At 43.2% G+C, this 17,815-nt stretch overlaps 1 protein-coding gene across 1 annotated transcript in view; it reads right to left on the reverse strand.

Annotated features, from left to right (window-relative positions):
* Positions 1-9,375: 9,375 nt before the first annotated feature.
* The window catches only part of dhtkd1 (dehydrogenase E1 and transketolase domain containing 1), a 33,722-nt gene continuing 25,282 nt past the window's right edge, over positions 9,376-17,815 (reverse strand). The window contains exons 16-18 of the mRNA XM_084168982.1: positions 11,326-11,492; positions 10,426-10,511; positions 9,376-10,021 (exon numbers count right to left, since the gene is read on the reverse strand). Coding sequence (XP_084025108.1) covers positions 9,917-10,021; positions 10,426-10,511; positions 11,326-11,492 — 358 coding nt within the window. The 3' untranslated portion in view covers positions 9,376-9,916. The remainder of the gene's footprint in view (positions 10,022-10,425; positions 10,512-11,325; positions 11,493-17,815) is intronic.

Below are 17,815 nucleotides of genomic sequence, written 5' to 3' on the forward strand. Positions count from 1 at the left end.
AGGGATCGGTAGGAGGAGGAGGAGGAGGAGGAGGAGGAGGAGGAGGAGGAGGAGACAGTGCTGTGTGTATATACAGTGGGGGAAAAAAGTATTTAGTCAGCCACCAATTGTGCAAGTTCTCCCACTTAAAAAGATGAGAGAGGCCTGTAATTTTCATCATAGGTACACGTCAACTATGACAGACAAAATGAGAAAAAAAATTCCAGAAAATCACATTGTAGGATTTTTTATGAATTTATTTGCAAATTATGGTGGAAAATAAGTATTTGGTCAATAACAAAAGTTTCTCAATACTTTGTTATATACCCTTTGTTGGCAATGACACAGGTCAAACGTTTTCTGTAAGTCTTCACAAGGTTTTCACACACTGTTGCTAGTATTTTGGCCCATTCCTCCATGCAGATCTCCTCTAGAGCAGTGATGTTTTGGGGCTGTCGCTGGGCAACATTGACTTTTAACTCCCTCCAAAGATCTTCTATGGGGTTGAGATCTGGAGACTGGCTAGGCCACTCCAGGACCTTGAAATGCTTCTTACGAAGCCACTCCTTCGTTGCCCGGGCGGTGTGTTTGGGATCATTGTCATGCTGAAAGACCCAGCCACGTTTCATCTTCAATGCCCTTGCTGATGGAAGGAGGTTTTCACTCAAAATCTAACGATACATGGCCCCATTCATTCTTTCCTTTACACGGATCAGTCGTCCTGGTCCCTTTGCAGAAAAACAGCCCCAAAGCATGATGTTTCCACCCCCATGCTTCACAGTAGGTATGGTGTTCTTTGGATGCAACTCAGCATTCTTTGTCCTCCAAACACGACGAGTTGAGTTTTTACCAAAAAGTTATATTTTGGTTTCATCTGACCATATGACATTCTCCCAATCCTCTTCTGGATCATCCAAATGCACTCTAGCAAACTTCAGACGGGCCTGGACATGTACTGGCTTAAGCAGGGGGACACATCTGCACTGCAGGATTTGAGTCCCTGGCGGCGTAGTGTGTTACTGATGGTAGGCTTTGTTACTTTGGTCCCAGCTCTCTGCAGGTCATTCACTAGGTCCCCCCGTGTGGTTCTGGGATTTTTGCTCACCGTTCTTGTGATCATTTTGACCCCACGGGGTGAGATCTTGCGTGGAGCCCCAGATCGAGGGAGATTATCAGTGGTCTTGTATGTCTTCCATTTCCTAATAATTGCTCCCACAGTTGATTTCTTCAAACCAAGCTGCTTACCTATTGCAGATTCAGTCTTCCCAGCCTGGTGCAGGTCTACAATTTTGTTTCTGGTGTCCTTTGACAGCTCTTTGGTCTTGGCCATAGTGGATTTTGGAGTGTGATTGTTTGAGGTTGTGGACAGGTGTCTTTTATACTGATAACAAGTTCAAACAGGTGCCATTAATACAGGTAATGAGTGGAGGACAGAGGAGCCTCTTAAAGAAGAAGTTACAGGTCTGTGAGAGCCAGAAATCTTGCTTGTTTGTGGGTGACCAAATACTTATTTTCCACCATAATTTGCAAATAAATTCATAAAAAATCCTATAATGTGATTTTCTGGAATTCTTTTTCTCAATTTGTCTGTCATAGTTGACGTGTACCTATGATGAAAATTACAGGCCTCTCTCATCTTTTTAAGTGGGAGAACTTACACAATTGGTGGCTGACTAAATACTTTTTTCCCCCACTGTATATGCAATAGCTGCCAGGGCTGTCTCAGCCTGGCAGCTAGCTCAATACATACACACACACTACACACACTACACACACTACACACACTACACACACACACTACACACACACACACAACACATACTACACACACACTACACACACACACAACATACACTACACACTACACACTCACTACACACACAACATACACTACACACAACACCTACTGGGTCTGCTTATACACAACAGGGCAGGAGCCAGCAGGAGCAGGAATGACTGACATGGGCCTCCGTGGTGTTGACATGGGACTTGAGGTGTGTGTGTGTAAATAAAGTGAGCTGGGCAGACAGGCAGGGACATGTTGAGCTGGTATGTAGAGATGCCTGGTGTTCAACCTATCCACTGTTTAGACGGTGACTCATGATGATGATTCACAGGTGTTTAGAAGAGGCCCTTCACATTCAGATAAGAATAAAATAACAGATGAGGGCATCGCAACTTTCTGCCGTTACGATCGCCCACTCCTTGAATACAACTGGAGCCTTTTCCACTGCGCCTATATGATTATACAACATGTTATTCTTAACTGTGTACTTCATGGAGTACGTTTACAGTAATAATTTGATATTAAACTCATTATGGCATTCGGCAGATTATGCAATTGTCATGTAAAAACCTTACTCTGCTTATCCTAATGGGCGAGAGGTCATATTGGAAGTAAGCATACGCCGATTAAAACACCTGGTTTTCTGAGCAATCTTTAGAATTATTAGGACATGTAAACACCTTAATCAGCGTTCCAGTTTCGTTTCAGTGTATTTGATCTGCTCATGTGCTAGCACCAGCCCAGCGAGCCTCCCTCGTGAGTGAAGTGAGTTTGGAACAACTGAATGTATGCGTCTTAGAAGTAGTTTTCACATAAAAACTTCATACTGTATGTCTGAATCCAGAATCAAATATGCTTCCCAAAAATAACATGGTCGCTGTGGTATAACGTTTATTTTGATTGGAAATGTTCTGCATTTATCAGAAAGCCATCAGGTAGCCTGATTTCAGATGTGTCTGTGTAAACAGGATTATTAGGGAAATCATTATTCTTGCAAAGCACGTAAACGTTTGAAACAAACTATTATATTAATCTGACTAGCCACAATAATCGCATTAGTGTGTGCATGTAACCTTACTTAATGGTCTTATGTACTCCTGGATGAATTTCCCTGCAAGGACAATATAGTTGAATGGAATGGAATGGAGTGGAATAGAGTGGAATAGAATTTTATAGAATGGAATGGAGTTGAGTGGAATGGAGTTGGGTGGAGTGGAATGGAGTGGAATTTAATTATGTTAGGGCTTCGTGTGTCACACCCTGACTCTAGGGACTGGTATTGGTTGAGTCAGGGTGTGTATTTTTCTGTGTTGGGTTTGTCTATGTTAGTTTCTAGATCGTGTAGATCTATGTTGGCCAGGGTGGTTCCCAATCAGAGGCAGCTGTAGCTCGTTGTCTCTGATTGGGGACCATACTTAGGTAGCCTGTTGGCACTAGTGGGTTGTGGGATCTTGTTCCGTGTGAGGTATGTTATTTGTCTACCTTGGACGTCACGTTTCGTTTGTTGTTTTGGTTGTGCGTTTATTCGTGAAATAAATATGAATGCATATCACGCTGCGCCTTGGTCCTTCTCGTTCATGAACGATCGTGACATCGTGTGACCCAAGCTGGGGGTCACAGTCGTGTGTTCAAGTCAAGATGCTGATGGGAACAAGGAGCTCCTCCCTGACGGTGATGAGAGGCACAGGCTATACCTCCGTAGGACAGGGTGGAGCACAGACTGATATGGGGTTGGGGGGGGGAGGGGGGAGGGGGGAGGGGGGAGGCAGTTAGGGGAAATTAAGGGCTTTCACACCGTATGTTCTTTCTTAGCCCTGGGCTAAGCCAACAAGTGTGCAGTCTGAATGTGGCTCAGCCTAAGAGTTGTAGCATATTGAGAATTATCTCGGACTTTGAACAACAAACAGGCTAAGCCGCAATGAAGCGATATCCCCATAGCTGTTTATGGTTTAGCTCTAGTCCAGGCAACTAGCCATCCCCACCAGGGTTGGGTCTATTTCCATTTCAATGCAGTTAATTCAGGAAGCAACCTGACACTCCAATTCAATTTCAGTTTACACTTCCTGACTGAATTGAAATCGACCCCAAATCCTGACCCCCTATGTTGACACTGGTGAATGGAGACCAGCATGGCCAGTTTATTGACGCTAAGAGCGGCATACTTTTCCTGCTTGACACCAATCTCCCAGGACTGGCCAAAAAACAATATTTCCCCCGTCTGACACAGGCCTCCTTCAATACCAGATGAAATCCCATTCTCCCTAAGAGAAGGCGGGTTGGTTGTGTTGCTGCTTACATGGAGGGAAATAAACAGAAGAAAAAGAACCATCTGTAGGTCAAAGGACTTAGTCTTTAACTTTCTATAACACACAGTTTATCAATTCAACATCTATCAAAGGCGTAGATAGATTTTAACTACAAGATCAAAAACGCACTAAAACCAAGTCAGTCATTGGAGAAGGAACCAAGCAGCGCTATTTAGCCTATGCATGTAACACCCCGGCCCGTGTCGAAAAATCGTGAAAATCGTTTAGAGGCAGAGAGAGTTTTAGGAAGGCTCGTCTTCCAGTCTACCATTTGGGGAATTTGCCCTTCTAAGTGAGTACTAGCATGCTTCCTCTCTGCATCATAACTCACCAAAAGCAGAACTGAGCAGAGCAGAACTGCCATTAAGTCAAGCAGCACCAACTGGAAGACAAAAATAAACTCTGGAATAATTTGTCTGCTCTAAAGTAGTGCAGTAGAGGAAGCACAAGAGAATAACAGAACTATTAGAGTAGAACGAAGAACTAACAGCTGATGAAAGCCATGCACAAACATCACCAGCTTCAGACTGACTTGTTGCAAGGTTGTGTGTGTGTATGTGTGTGTTTGTCTCTCTGTGTGTGTGTGTGTGTGTGTGTGTGTGTGTGTGTGTGTCTGTGTGTGTGTGTCTGTGTGTGTATTTGTAAGTTAGTCTCTGATGATAATGATAATAGAAATGTTCCATACTCCCAGAGGATCTGTAAATTGCCAGGCAACATGTCAGACTATAGATGATGTTATAGCACTGCATTCATGACTGCTGATAAAGAAGATAGCATTACATGCAGGGATTGACCCTACACTCTTAGAAAAAAGGGTTCCAATAGGGTTCTTAGGCTGTCCCCATAGGAGAACCCTTTTTGGTTCCAGGTAGAACCCTTTTTGGTTCCAGGTAAAACCCTTCTAGGTTCCATGTAGAACCATTGAACCCTCTGTGGAAAAGGTTCTACATGGAACCCAAAAGTGTTCTACCTGGAACCAAAAAGGGTTCTCCTATGGGGACAGCTGAAAACATCTTTTAGGTTCTAGATAGCACCTTTTTTTCTAAGAGTGTATTGCCTGGGGCAAGTGAACTGAGCAGTTATACAAGTTGAGCCTGCTCTGAGGTTGCCCCCATTGGACAGGTGATTTTTTTCTATCCTGATAACAACCAAAATGCAAAGAATTCCAGTAGTCGGGTCTTTCTGTTTTTCCCCCTGTGTGTAGGTGAAAATAGCAACTTTATTTTTATTTTTTTCGGACAAGTGAAGTGGACGTAATCTTCGGGCAACCAAAAAATACTCCTGACTTGCCCAATGTGCAAGTAAGTGCCTTTCATATTATCATAATGAAATACAGATTAGACATGATCATAATTCAGCACCAGGAATCTTCTACACCTATTTAATGTTATCCAGTCTGACCAGACATCAGAAGATCCATTCTCATCAGCAGGCAGAAGCTGACAACCATTTTGATGCTGAAACAATGACTACCACTCACAGAGTCCCGTCAATGCATTTAATAACAGGTGCTAGCTCATGTATTTCTGATTACATATGGCATGTATATTAATAAGAAAGCCTCAAGATAATCTATTCTGTCATGCAAGTGCCTTGACATGTCACCTTGGACCCGTTCTATAACCTTTTGGTCTCTGATCAAAATAACATTCCATTCTAATATTGATAAGTACATAAAAAAATATTTGGCAGACGCTCTAATCCAAAGCGATTTACAGCACCTACATTTTCATACTGGTCCACCGTGGGAATCGAACCCACAACCCTGGCGTTGCAACCGCTATACTCTACCAACTGAGCCACACGGGACCTAGAGGTAGCTGTCGAATTGTATTGAGGCGGGCCAAACCGCTTTTCCATCGAACTCCTGCCATAGACTAGACCTATTATTGACAGTTTGCGCACGTGCTGTTGAATTGTTGCATCCAGTAAGTCATTGTCGATGTCATAAACATTTGTAGGACATAATAAAGCATCATTCAAAACATTCGTATTTGCAAAAATCGCACGTACGCTGGCAATATCACATGCCGTATTGTCTAGGCTTCGTTGACAAGAGTAGAGTAATCTGACTTCATGTAACGTGCAACAGATAGCAACATAATGACAATTGCCATTTCCGCTACATTGTATCATCGATTGACAGCGGTCGTCACTAGTTACCACATCCACAAAGTCATAAACCCCACCTATTTCTACAATTCATCTTCTTAAAATGTGATTTTAAACCTAACCCTAACCAAACTACTAACCTTATGCCTAACCTTAACCTTATATTAAAACCAAAAAGCTCATTTTGGTTTTCATGAAGTTTTACGATATACTTTATGGATGTGCTATCTAGTGGAAACCCTTGACAGCCGACAACAAAGTTGTAATTTAAGGAGATTCACAAGATTCTAATATACAGTAAACCACATTTCCGTTATTACTCACGTTCCAAGGACTTCTTTGAACTCGAACACCTTCTTGATATCATCGACATTCTTTTTCCAAGATCCCCCCCCCACAGACTCTCCGTTCTCACTCGCCATGTCGTCCCGGTGAACAGACGTGAGAAGATTAGAAGTACCGCTTTTACAAAGCAGGTCACCTTCTCGTGCTGACTCAGTGTGGGGATGGTCCCCCGTTTCGTGCCGACAAAAAGTAGGACTGAATAAGAGTTTCTTCCTGATTGTCGCCCAGTTAGTTCTACCTTGCGTTGCTCAGCCCATCCATTCAACCGCTGCGCTGCGAAGGCAAAGGTGTCCTACTCTACAGTTGGCTACAGCCCTACCACCAGTTACACGTAGCAGCCTACCTACAGGTTATAACACTGGCCTAATCTCTGACGTAACAGACTGGGAGCTCCTTCGTTATTCTGTCTCCTTTGCTTTGCAACAATTAATTATAGCTCTCCGGATTCTGTTTAGGATATGTTACTTGACAGAAAGATGACTCCGGTTGGTGTCGGTCTGAACTGAAACGCTATTCTATTGAGTCACGCTGTCTGCCTGCTGACCGCCCCTTCGGTTGTTATAGCAATAAGGAGTGGGTGGCTGGGGAGGCCGCTCTCCTCTCATGCCTATGTAGCTGAAAGTGTGCGTGATGAGGATGTATGAGTGAACGATTAGTGTTCGCATTGCACCAAATCCACGACCCATGTCATTGGAGTAAGTAACGGAGATGTACATTAATACAACTATGATGACAGTGAACTATGTTAAATCCTCACAACAAAATGACAACCCTGATGGAGTATTTCAAAATCCCCTGGCATTGCTTTTGCCCAAGGCCTGCCTACTTATGCATACAATAGAATGGATAACACATCCAACATGCATGGCCTCAGCCAATCCAAAAGGCTTGTTTGTCACAGTTCTCTGCATGCATGTGAAGCATTAGGCTACCAACTTGCCCGTTTAGAATAGATCACATTCAACAGTCTTCTCCTATCTTAATTACTTATGAGTATCATTTTTATTTCCCAAAAACAAAAGGGACATAGACTAATCTCAGTAAACGGCAATGGTTGTCTATCTAGAAAACCAATTAGATCTGTTAAAGTGTCAGAAAATCTAAAAAGGAAGTGAAATGAGTCTCCTGTTCTATTACAAAGTGTTAATGGGATGGTGGAGCCTCTCCTGTCTGTTTCCCTGGACAGACTGATTCATCTCTGGGCCCTTGAATCCCAAATCAACCCCTTGCTACTACACCCTGAATCCCAAATCAACCCCTTGCTACTACACCCTGAATCCCAAATCAACCCCTTGCTACTACACCCTGAATCCCAAATCAACCCCTTGCTACTACACCCTGAATCCCAAATCAACCCCTTGCTACTACACCCTGAATCCCAAATCAACCCCTTGCTACTACACCCTGAATCCCAAATCAACCCCTTGCTACTACACCCTGAATCCCAAATCAACCCCTTGCTACTACACCCTGAATCCCAAATCAACCCCTTGCTACTACACCCTGAATCCCAAATCAACCCCTTGCTACTACACCCTGAATCCCAAATCAACCCCTTGCTACTACACCCTGAATCCCAAATCAACCCCTTGCTACTACACCCTGAATCCCAAATCAACCCCTTGCTACTACACCCTGAATCCCAAATCAACCCCTTGCTACTACACCTTGAATCCCAAATCAACCCCTTGCTACTACACCCTGAATCCCAAATCAACTCCTTGCTACTACACCTTGAATCTCAAATCAACCAGTAGGAACGCAGCAGTCTGAAGCTTTAGGCCATGCCCAGAAACAATCCCTGGCACCTACCCCCTAAGCACAGGATTCAGGGTCAGATTGAATACTGTCTCACAGAACAGACTGTGTTTTCTGGGCAGACCTGCATCCCAAATGAGGGCCTAGCCCCTACAACCAGACACCTGTGGAGATCTGAGAGGATTTTATGGGTGTAAGCAAGGAGATAAGCAATATGGCAACAATTCCACTTGTCCCATGAGTAAGATGGATTTACTACCATATTGCTTACACCAATCCTCTCAGAAGGGCTTAGTGGGTAGGGGCTGATTTGGATTCCTAGTACAGTTGAGTCACCCTAAAGAAGCTCAAGGATGCTACTATATTACGGACAATAGGAAGAACAGAGGAATTACAAGACTAGGTCTAACATCTGCTATAGATAACCAGCAGAAATCTTCCCACAACATATGCACAACTGTCTGAGAATAGTATGTAGTGTGATATAGTGTTATGTTGTAATAACATGGAAGGTAGCTACTGAAAGGAAACTAAATGAAAAGGAGACGTGTGTTATGCAGGGGTGAACTGCCTAAAAAAAGATCCAATGTAACCGTTTTTTATCTCAATATCACCATTTCTGGGTAACAATTAAAGTACCTTACTGTGATTGTTTTCAATTAAAGTTGTCAAAAAGAAACAAAAATAGCTTCTTAGCAAAGAGCAATTTCTCAAGCAAGAATTTTGCTAGGACTGTCTAGGAATGGTCTGAGTATGGCATTAGTTTTATACCACTAGATAGTAAATTAAAACTCTAATCCAGTAATGGTCAGTTTTCACATTGCGCTTTTTAAATCTAAACCTGCAGCAGTAAAGACAGAATCCACAACAAATGCAACCTTCTGAAAATGAAACAGAAATACTACTAAGATGGGACTAATATGACTAATTTGTTGAGAAATAGCAACCCTAACTTTCCTAAATAGATATTAAATAGCCGTGGTGCTGAAAGTGCATTTGTGCAGAAGTTGTTCGGAAATAGTGTTTTTTCACAATCTAAAACAAAATGAAAGGCTTTGGATTTCTACACAAAAACAAAAATACACCAAATAATATTTTCAAGTTAAAATGTCCCATTTTAACAGTATTTTGACATTTTATTTTTTATAACAAACTGATGTTGAGGCTGACATTTAAACAGTAGAAAAACTACAGCAACTCATGCATAGACAATACTGATGAATGCCTAAGCCCTTTTGATTGACAACCTGAGACAATCTTCTACCTTGAAGAAACAAGATGATAAACTGAACTAGATGATAGTCATATGTCAGGTCACTGAAATCAAATCATAATGCTCTGCTGTGTGGCTATATGATCAATCAAAAATGAATTTATAAAACAATGATGCCGTAAACTTAGTGTCTAACGCCTTGATTCAATCTGAACCATATTTAGGTTTTGCTCTTTTTCAGTACCCTAACAACGCCCTAAAGCCAGACTGAATCGCGAACAGTGAAACAAGTTAAACAAATGTGAAAAGGGAGCTGAATTCAGTCTGGATTTCCAGGCTAGAGAAGAGATGTCATGTGGTTTTACTGGAGCTTCATGAACTAGAGCGTCCATCTTGGGACCCAGTGGTTCCAGTGTCTCAGGAGGAGAAGGTAGCGGTGAGGACGGCCTCGTTCTGCTGCTGGTGGAGCGCTCCGATGCCCACAGCCGGGGCGGGCAGAGCAGGCCGACTGACCAATCGAAGCTGGGGGGAGAAAATAAATGCACGGTTAATATTTAGTCTCACTCACCAGACTCATGGCACTTCACCCATGTGGGAGACACTGTGAGAACAGACTAGATAACGTCCAGAGATTTCTAACTCATTGTGTCCTTATGTCCCAAATAGGGAGGAAGGAGATTAGCCTAAGTAAGTTAGCATTCAAGGTAAGTAATATCCAAAGATGTAAACCCAGTTAAATCTATACTGTGTTTTCCTGGTCCTTTAGACAAGGGCAGGACGTGCATAGCCGTGATGTCATGGTAAAACTCCCCAGCACAAATCATTTATCCGACTCCCCACCGCAGAACGGATTTCTAAACTGTCTCAATAAAAGTGTCAAACATCCACACAAATACAACCAACCAATGACAGGGACAGGGGCTCACCTTGCAGGCCAGCTGCTTCTCAAACCTGGGGGCCACAAACGACCAGGGGCCCATGTTCTGAGGCTCTTCCTGACTCCACACGAACTCTGTATGGGAGACGCACAAAAAGAAGAAAAAAAACAGTCAGTGACCATTCATATTGATTTAATGCTGCCGCAGAGAAGTAAAGGGACCAGATGGCTTCTGTGGTAAGGGCCAGTTTCTCAGAGCAGAGCATAGTCCTGGAGGGAAAAAGCATGCTCCATGGATAATTTCCATTGGAATAGCTTTTTAGACCAGGACGAGACTTAATCTGTGTCTGGGAAACCAGCCTATGGTGTCTGTGGTAAGTAGTGATGACCAGTGTGGTCCAAGCCAGTTGAGGTTGAGGTCAGGTCAGGGTACCTTAAGTATTGGTGTACTTGGATAAAAGCCACTGCTAAGCGGCCATTTTAGACTTAGATAGTCTGCCCTGCACCTTGGGAGACTTCTGCCCTGTGTACATAGTCATGGCACACTGGTCACTTTAATAATGTTTACATACTGTTTGAGCCACTTCATATGTATTATACTGTATTCTAGTCAAGGCTAATCCTATATAACTACTGCAGTACACACCTTTTCTATTCATCTACTGTCCATAATGTCTATACACACCGTCATCTACATATATATTTATATTCCGGACTCTGACATTGCTCGTTCTAATATTTCTTAATTCCTTTCTATACATTTTTGTGGATTTTTGTGGATTGTTTTGTATTGTTAGGTATTACTGCACTGTTGGGGAGCTAGAAACAAGCATTTTGCTGCACCTGCAATAACATCTGTGAAATATGTGTACGTGACCAATACATGATGCTATATTTTTTTGGATCGTAGTGTCTGCGGTAAGTAGCGGCCAGGTCAGGTATAGTCTACCTTTAGCGTTGGTGTACTTGTTTAGCTCCTGCTGCAAGGCCTCTAGAGGGAAGGGACACAGCTCCTCCAGTCTGATCAGTGCTGTGTTCTGACTGGCGGCTGACGCCTCCCTCTGCTTCAACAGGGCATAGTAGTGCTTCCCTGAGCACACCACCACCCGCTGGACACTACAGGGATAGCAGGACAACAGGAGGAGGATTATTATCAAACCCGAGCAATATTACACACAGTGTACAAAACATTAGGAACACCTGCTCTTTCCATGACAGACTGACCAGGTGAATTCAGGTGAAAGCTGTGACGCCTTACTGATGTCACTTGTTAAATCCACATCAGTGTAGATGGAGGAGACAATTGAGACATGGGTTGTGTATGTGTGCCATTCAGAGGGTGAATGGGCAAGACAAAATATTAAAGTGCCTTTGAACAGGGTATGGTAGTACGTGCCAGGCGCACCGTTTTGAGTGTGTCAAGAACTGTAACGCTGCTGGGCTTTTCACACTCAACAGTTTCCTGTGTGTATCAAGAATGGTCCACCACCCAAAGGACATCCAGCCAACTTGACACAACGGTGGGAAGCATTGGAGTGAACATGGGCCAGCATCCCTGTGGAATGCTTTCGACACCTTGTAGAGTCCATGCCCCGACGAATTGTGGCTGTTCTGAGGACAAAAGGGGGTGCAACTCAATATTAGGAAGGTGTTCCTACTCAAACCTTTTGGAACCATGGCACACCTTGACGGGATATACAATTCTGCGGCAAACCTAAGATTTTCCCTTTAAATTGATTTAGTGGTAATGACCTCCATCTTATCTGATCCATACTGCAAATCATCGATTATCTGTGACAAACGTTTTTATATAGAATAAATAGGGTTTATTTTAAATGTTTTCATAGTTCCTTACTCATGATGGTTAATTTGTGTGTACCCCTTTAAGAGCATCCCGAGAATCTGCCCAGAAAAAAAAATATATAGGTCTTTAGTTTTGAACAGTGTGGGCTACAGACGAGCTGGTTTTTTTCATTGTAAAGTTGCGACCACAGGCACCAAGCCATGCTCCGGTTGTTTCTATGGCAGAGGCTGTGGTATAGCTAAGCCCAGAACCATATATTAAGAAATAAATGACTCTGGCTAAGCCTAATCAGAGTAAAATCCTGATAGATTAATTATTAATGACTAATTATTACACCCTGAAACTGTGTATAATGTGTTAGAAATGTGTGAGTGTAGGACCAGTAAAGGCTATGGCATTGAGCCACTATTTAGCAATGTGAGTAAGAGTTAGGCCAGACAACAAAGACAACTGAGAAACTAAGATAAAGAGGCCTCCCAATTTAGGGAGGGGAGAAACTGTTATGAAAACATGGTGCAGAATATTGTGACAACGGCAATAACTGAGTAATGCAGGGAGTAGGATATGTGTGTGTGTGTGTGTGTGTGTGTATGTACAGTGGGGAGAACAAGTATTTGATACACTGCCGATTTTGCAGGTTTTCCTACTTACAAAGCATGTAGAGGTCTGTAATTTTTATCATAGGTACACTTCAACTGTGAGAGACGGAATCTAAAACAAAAATCCAGAAAATCACATTGTATGATTTTTAAGTAATTAATTTGCATTTTATTGCATGACATAAGTATTTTATCACCTACCAACCAGTAAGAATTCCGGCTCTCACAGACCTGTTCGTTTTTCTTTAAGAAGCCCTCCTGTTCTCCACTCATTACCTGTATTAACTGCACCTGTTTGAACTTGTTACCTGTATAAAAGACACCTGTCCACACACTCAATCAAACAGACTCCAACCTCTCCACAATGGCCAAGACCAGAGAGCTGTGTAAGGACATCAGGGATAAAATAGTTGACCTGCACAAGGATGGGCTACAGGACAATAGGCAAGCAGCTTGGTGAGAAGGCAACAACTGTTGGCGCAATTATTAGAAAATGGAAGAAGTTCAAGATGACGGTCAATCTCCCTCGATCTGGGGCTCCATGCAAGATCTCACCTCGTGGGGCATCAATGATCATGAGGAAGGTGAGGGATCTGCCCAGAACTACACGGCAGGACCTGGTCAATGACCTGAAGAGAGCTAGGACCACAGTCTCAAAGAAAACCATTAGTAACACACTATGCCGTCATGGATTAAAATCCTGCAGCGCACGCAAGGTCCCACTGCTCAAGCCAGCGCATGTCCAGGCCCGTCTGAAGTTTGCCAATGACCATCTGGATGATCCAGAGGAGGAATGGGAGAAGGTCATGTGGTCTGATGAGACAAAAATAGAGCTTTTTGGTCTAAACTCCACTCGCCGTGTTTGGAGGAAGAAGAAGGATGAGTACAACCCCAAGAACACCATCCCAACCGTGAAGCATGGAGGTGGAAACATCATTCTTTGGGGATGCTTTTCTGCAAAGGGGACAGGACGACTGCACCGTATTGAGGGGAGGATGGATGGGGCCATGTATCGCGAGATCTTGGCCAACAACCTCCTTCCCTCAGTAAGAGCATTGAAGATGGGTCGTGGCTGGGTCTTCCAGCATGACAACGACCCGAAACACACAGCCAGGGCAACTAAGGAGTGGCTCCGTAAGAAGCATCTCAAGGTTCTGGAGTGGCCTAGCCAGTCTCCAGACCTGAACGCAATAGAAAATCTTTGGAGGGAGCTGAAAGTCCGTATTGCCCAGCGACAGCCCCGAAACCTGAAGGATCTGGAGAAGGTCTGTATGGAGGAGTGGGCCAAAATCCCTGCTGCAGTGTGTGCAAACCTGGTCAAGACCTACAGGAAACGTATGATCTCTGTAATTGCAAACAAAGGTTTCTGTACCAAATATTAAGTTCTGCTTTTCTGATGTATCAAATACTTATGTCATACAATGTGATTTTCTGGATTTTTGTTTTAGATTCCGTCTTTCACAGTTGAAGTGTACCTATGATAAAAATTACAGACCTCTACATGCTTTGTTAGTAGGAAAACCTGCAAAATCGGCAGTGTATCAAATACTTGTTCTCCCCACTGTATGTGTGTATGCATGTGTGTATATGTGTGTGTGTGTGAACTGATGGTCAGTAGAGCAGTTTTAGAGTGGAAAACTACAGCCCGCCAAACAGAGGGGAGGGATTTTTTTGTATGACGTATGAGTATAAAAGATGGACTCTGAAATTGTGATGGCAGAATTCTCAATGAATAAATATCTCTGACTATGCAGACCGGGACTCTGGCCGTTACTTAAATCCCAAAAGACTTACAACCTTTTGGGAGACGCACAGAGACACTGAAATAGTTTGTTAAATAATTCACGTAACAGCTTGGTCCTTCTGAGCCGGACTCCAATACCCTGTTTCTGTCATTCCAGGTAACTCTGAAAACCGTAGACGGGCAAATGATACATTCGTAAATAGAATGTCCTGCCCTTTGACATTAAGGGTTAAAACAGGCCAGAGGACACCTGATTAATGACAGAGACGGTGACGGAATCCAAACCTACATTGAATCTCGGCTGCAAGGATAAGGTCAGTAGTCTTTATTCATTACTTGGTGAAATTGATTTGAGAACTTGCTAAAATATTGAAAAGTAGCAAATTGATCAATGCGTAGCCATTTTAAGTGAAATGTAGGGGACTGTCAGGAATTATCAAGATTACATTGTGGGGATAGATTCCTCCGTAGAGTAGGAGATAATTCTGGGGGACTAGTCAACCTGTTGGTGGGTCCATAACGATTCATGGTAATAGGCCATTACCAAATAAAAACTACCCGGTGTTGAAATAGAAGGAACTATTAAAAGTACACCTATGGGATGTAACCTGTAAGAGATTATAGAACAGTCAACAAATAATCAGGGTTAAACAAATACAAAAAGTACACCAGAAGGAATTAAAATAGCATGTGTGAGAAATAGAATATTAGTAAAGTCAAAAGTCACAAACAACTGTAGATTTTGCTGTAACTCTATCCGTTCTGGAGCCTTATAAACTCCGGGTTACCGATGGTGTTAACCAATAATCATGTAAGGTTGTATACGTGTGAGACCTAATGTTTGTTCAAAAGTCACATCTATGAATAATTCCAGGTGGTTGTATAGAGGAGGGAGAACCCATTCCTGTTGTATGAGACTGTCAGGAATTATCAAGATTACATTGTGGGGATAAATCCCTCTGTAAAGTATGAGATAATTCTGGGGGACTAGTCAAGATTACATATACAGGAAGGGGTGATTCAAGGTGTTGTTGTGTGAAGCTGTTTTGAATTACTTGTTAAATTGACTTGTTATATAGAAGGTGGCTAAGGGATTTTTAACAGTACCAACCATGGGGGGCAAATCCTCACAAGAGGTCCCAGAATTTACTGGGGACGAGAAATACTTGATGTAATTAAAATGGAATCCAGGGATAGAAGAAATCTCCATTATGTAACCAGGTGGAGGGAGAGGTATGGTTTTGAGGGACGTCTAGACGCAGATAAACTCGAATCCATGCTTAAACAGATACATAAGGTGTGTAAAGGAGAAAGAAGCAGTGAGAGAGAGAGAGAGAGAGAGATAGAGTAGGAGGGGGCCATTACACACTGATAGCCTTACCTAATCTATTGGCGGGGTATGAAAGGGGCCCAAGCAACCTTAGATGTATACAGTAATAATAAAAATATGCCATTTAGCAGACAGGCCATGAACACAGAGGACGTGGCCAGAGCGGTAGAAGGAATGACCCACCCCAAAACAGGAATAGTAAGGTTTGGGCTGCCGTTAGAGGGCAGTGGGTTTCAGGGGATGCCCAGAGGACACTTTTGCCATGGGCCGATCACGGAGAGTATGTTGGGAAAATAACTGAATTGTGTAATAGCCTCAGAGAGACATGCAATCCATCATGAGCAGAATAACAGACAGGACAGAGCCAAGAAAGAAGAGGAAGATGCAGAGTAACTAATTGCCACTCTGGGAGAGATGGCGGGTAGAACTAGAAACTTAGGAGAGAGAGGAGATAAGGCAGGAAAGAGTGAAGGCCACGGGGGGAGAATAGGGGCTTTAACTGTAACAAGGGAGGGCACTTCGCCAAAGAATGTGAGGCCCCGTGTAAATACTGTGGCAAGATAGGCCATAACTTTTCCCGCTGCAAACATAAAGGAGAGGGCAAGAAGGGAAACCGGGGAGAGAAAAGAGAGAAAAGAGAGAAGAGAGAGAGAGAGAAGTCCATCCCCCAGCTTTGAGCGTGAGGAAGAGGAAGATAAGGCGTGACTAGTCCTTGAGGGAGAAATAGTAGACTCTAGTGAGGGGAAGACTAAGGAACCCTTTGATCCAAATTGTGAGGTGTTTGAATTGGCTACTATTGACTTAGCACTTCAACAGGAACAGAAACCTTATTTGACATTGACAGTAATGGGTAAGAAAATTACATTCCTTTGTGATACGGGAGCCTACAGGACAGCAATCTGTGCAACAGACAAGCCAGATGGAGTCAGGATTGATGGGGAGAAAATCATAGTGCGATCTGCCTCTGGTCATCAATTTATTGAAAGGTTATCAGCCCCAATAACCCTAAAACATGACCAATCAGGAGGAGAGGCAACCATACCCGTCCTGATATCTAAGCTGTGTCCGGTAAATTTACTAGGACGTGATGTAATGACTAAATTGAATGTGGCCGTCATTTCCACTGAGAGGGGAATGAAAGTACACATAGTCAGAGACAATATGGTGGTCTGTGGGGAAGGGGAGCCATGTTATTGGTATAGGCAAGATTTGTTAAGGGGGGGAATAACTGATATTCCCGAACCTTGATGGAACTTGCTGATGATGTAGTACCAGGCCCCACTAAAATGTCCCCCGATGACCTACACTGTACTCTCTGGTATAACAAACACCCAGGTCCAGATGCAATCTATGAGGAAGCATTATTTAAAACCACAGAAAGGACTATAGCCTTGAAATGGTTTCACTATGACAACACCCACGCAGCAGTGGAGGTGGAACTAGGGCCCCAAAGTTCAGGGAAAGATGGAGCCCACATGTGTCCCTAGCAAAGGAGCCAGCAGAGGACTGGAAAGACATGGGCCAGTGGGTATCCAAGGGTAAGAGGATCACTGATTGGGTCAATATTGTGAGTGGCGATCAACACAGCCCATCCACAGATAGTACATTTAGATGAGAATAGCAGATGCTGAGGAGAGGAATACCTGTTGACAGAACAACAGGACTCAGACTTAAAAGAAGGTCCAGAGCATTTGTGGTCCCGGGGTCCAGCAGACATAGGATTAATAAAAGGGGTAATTCCAGTACAGGTGATACCCAAATCTAATCATAGGCCGTATCAGAAGCATTACCCTATGAAACCAGAAGCAATAAAAGGTTTGCAGTTTACCAAGAGCAGATTGGGAGGGACCTTGAGGGAGGGCCAATTCTCGGGGAGATAGTGAGGCCAGAAACAAAGGTGCAGTGTCCTGGAAATCACAGTCTGTTTTGTTTTTTTCAGTTCTGCTGGGAGTACATTTGATG

The sequence above is a fragment of the Coregonus lavaretus genome (genome assembly GCF_964263955.1).
Source record: "Coregonus lavaretus genome assembly, chromosome: 9".
In the NCBI taxonomy this organism is placed as follows: domain Eukaryota; kingdom Metazoa; phylum Chordata; class Actinopteri; order Salmoniformes; family Salmonidae; genus Coregonus; species Coregonus lavaretus.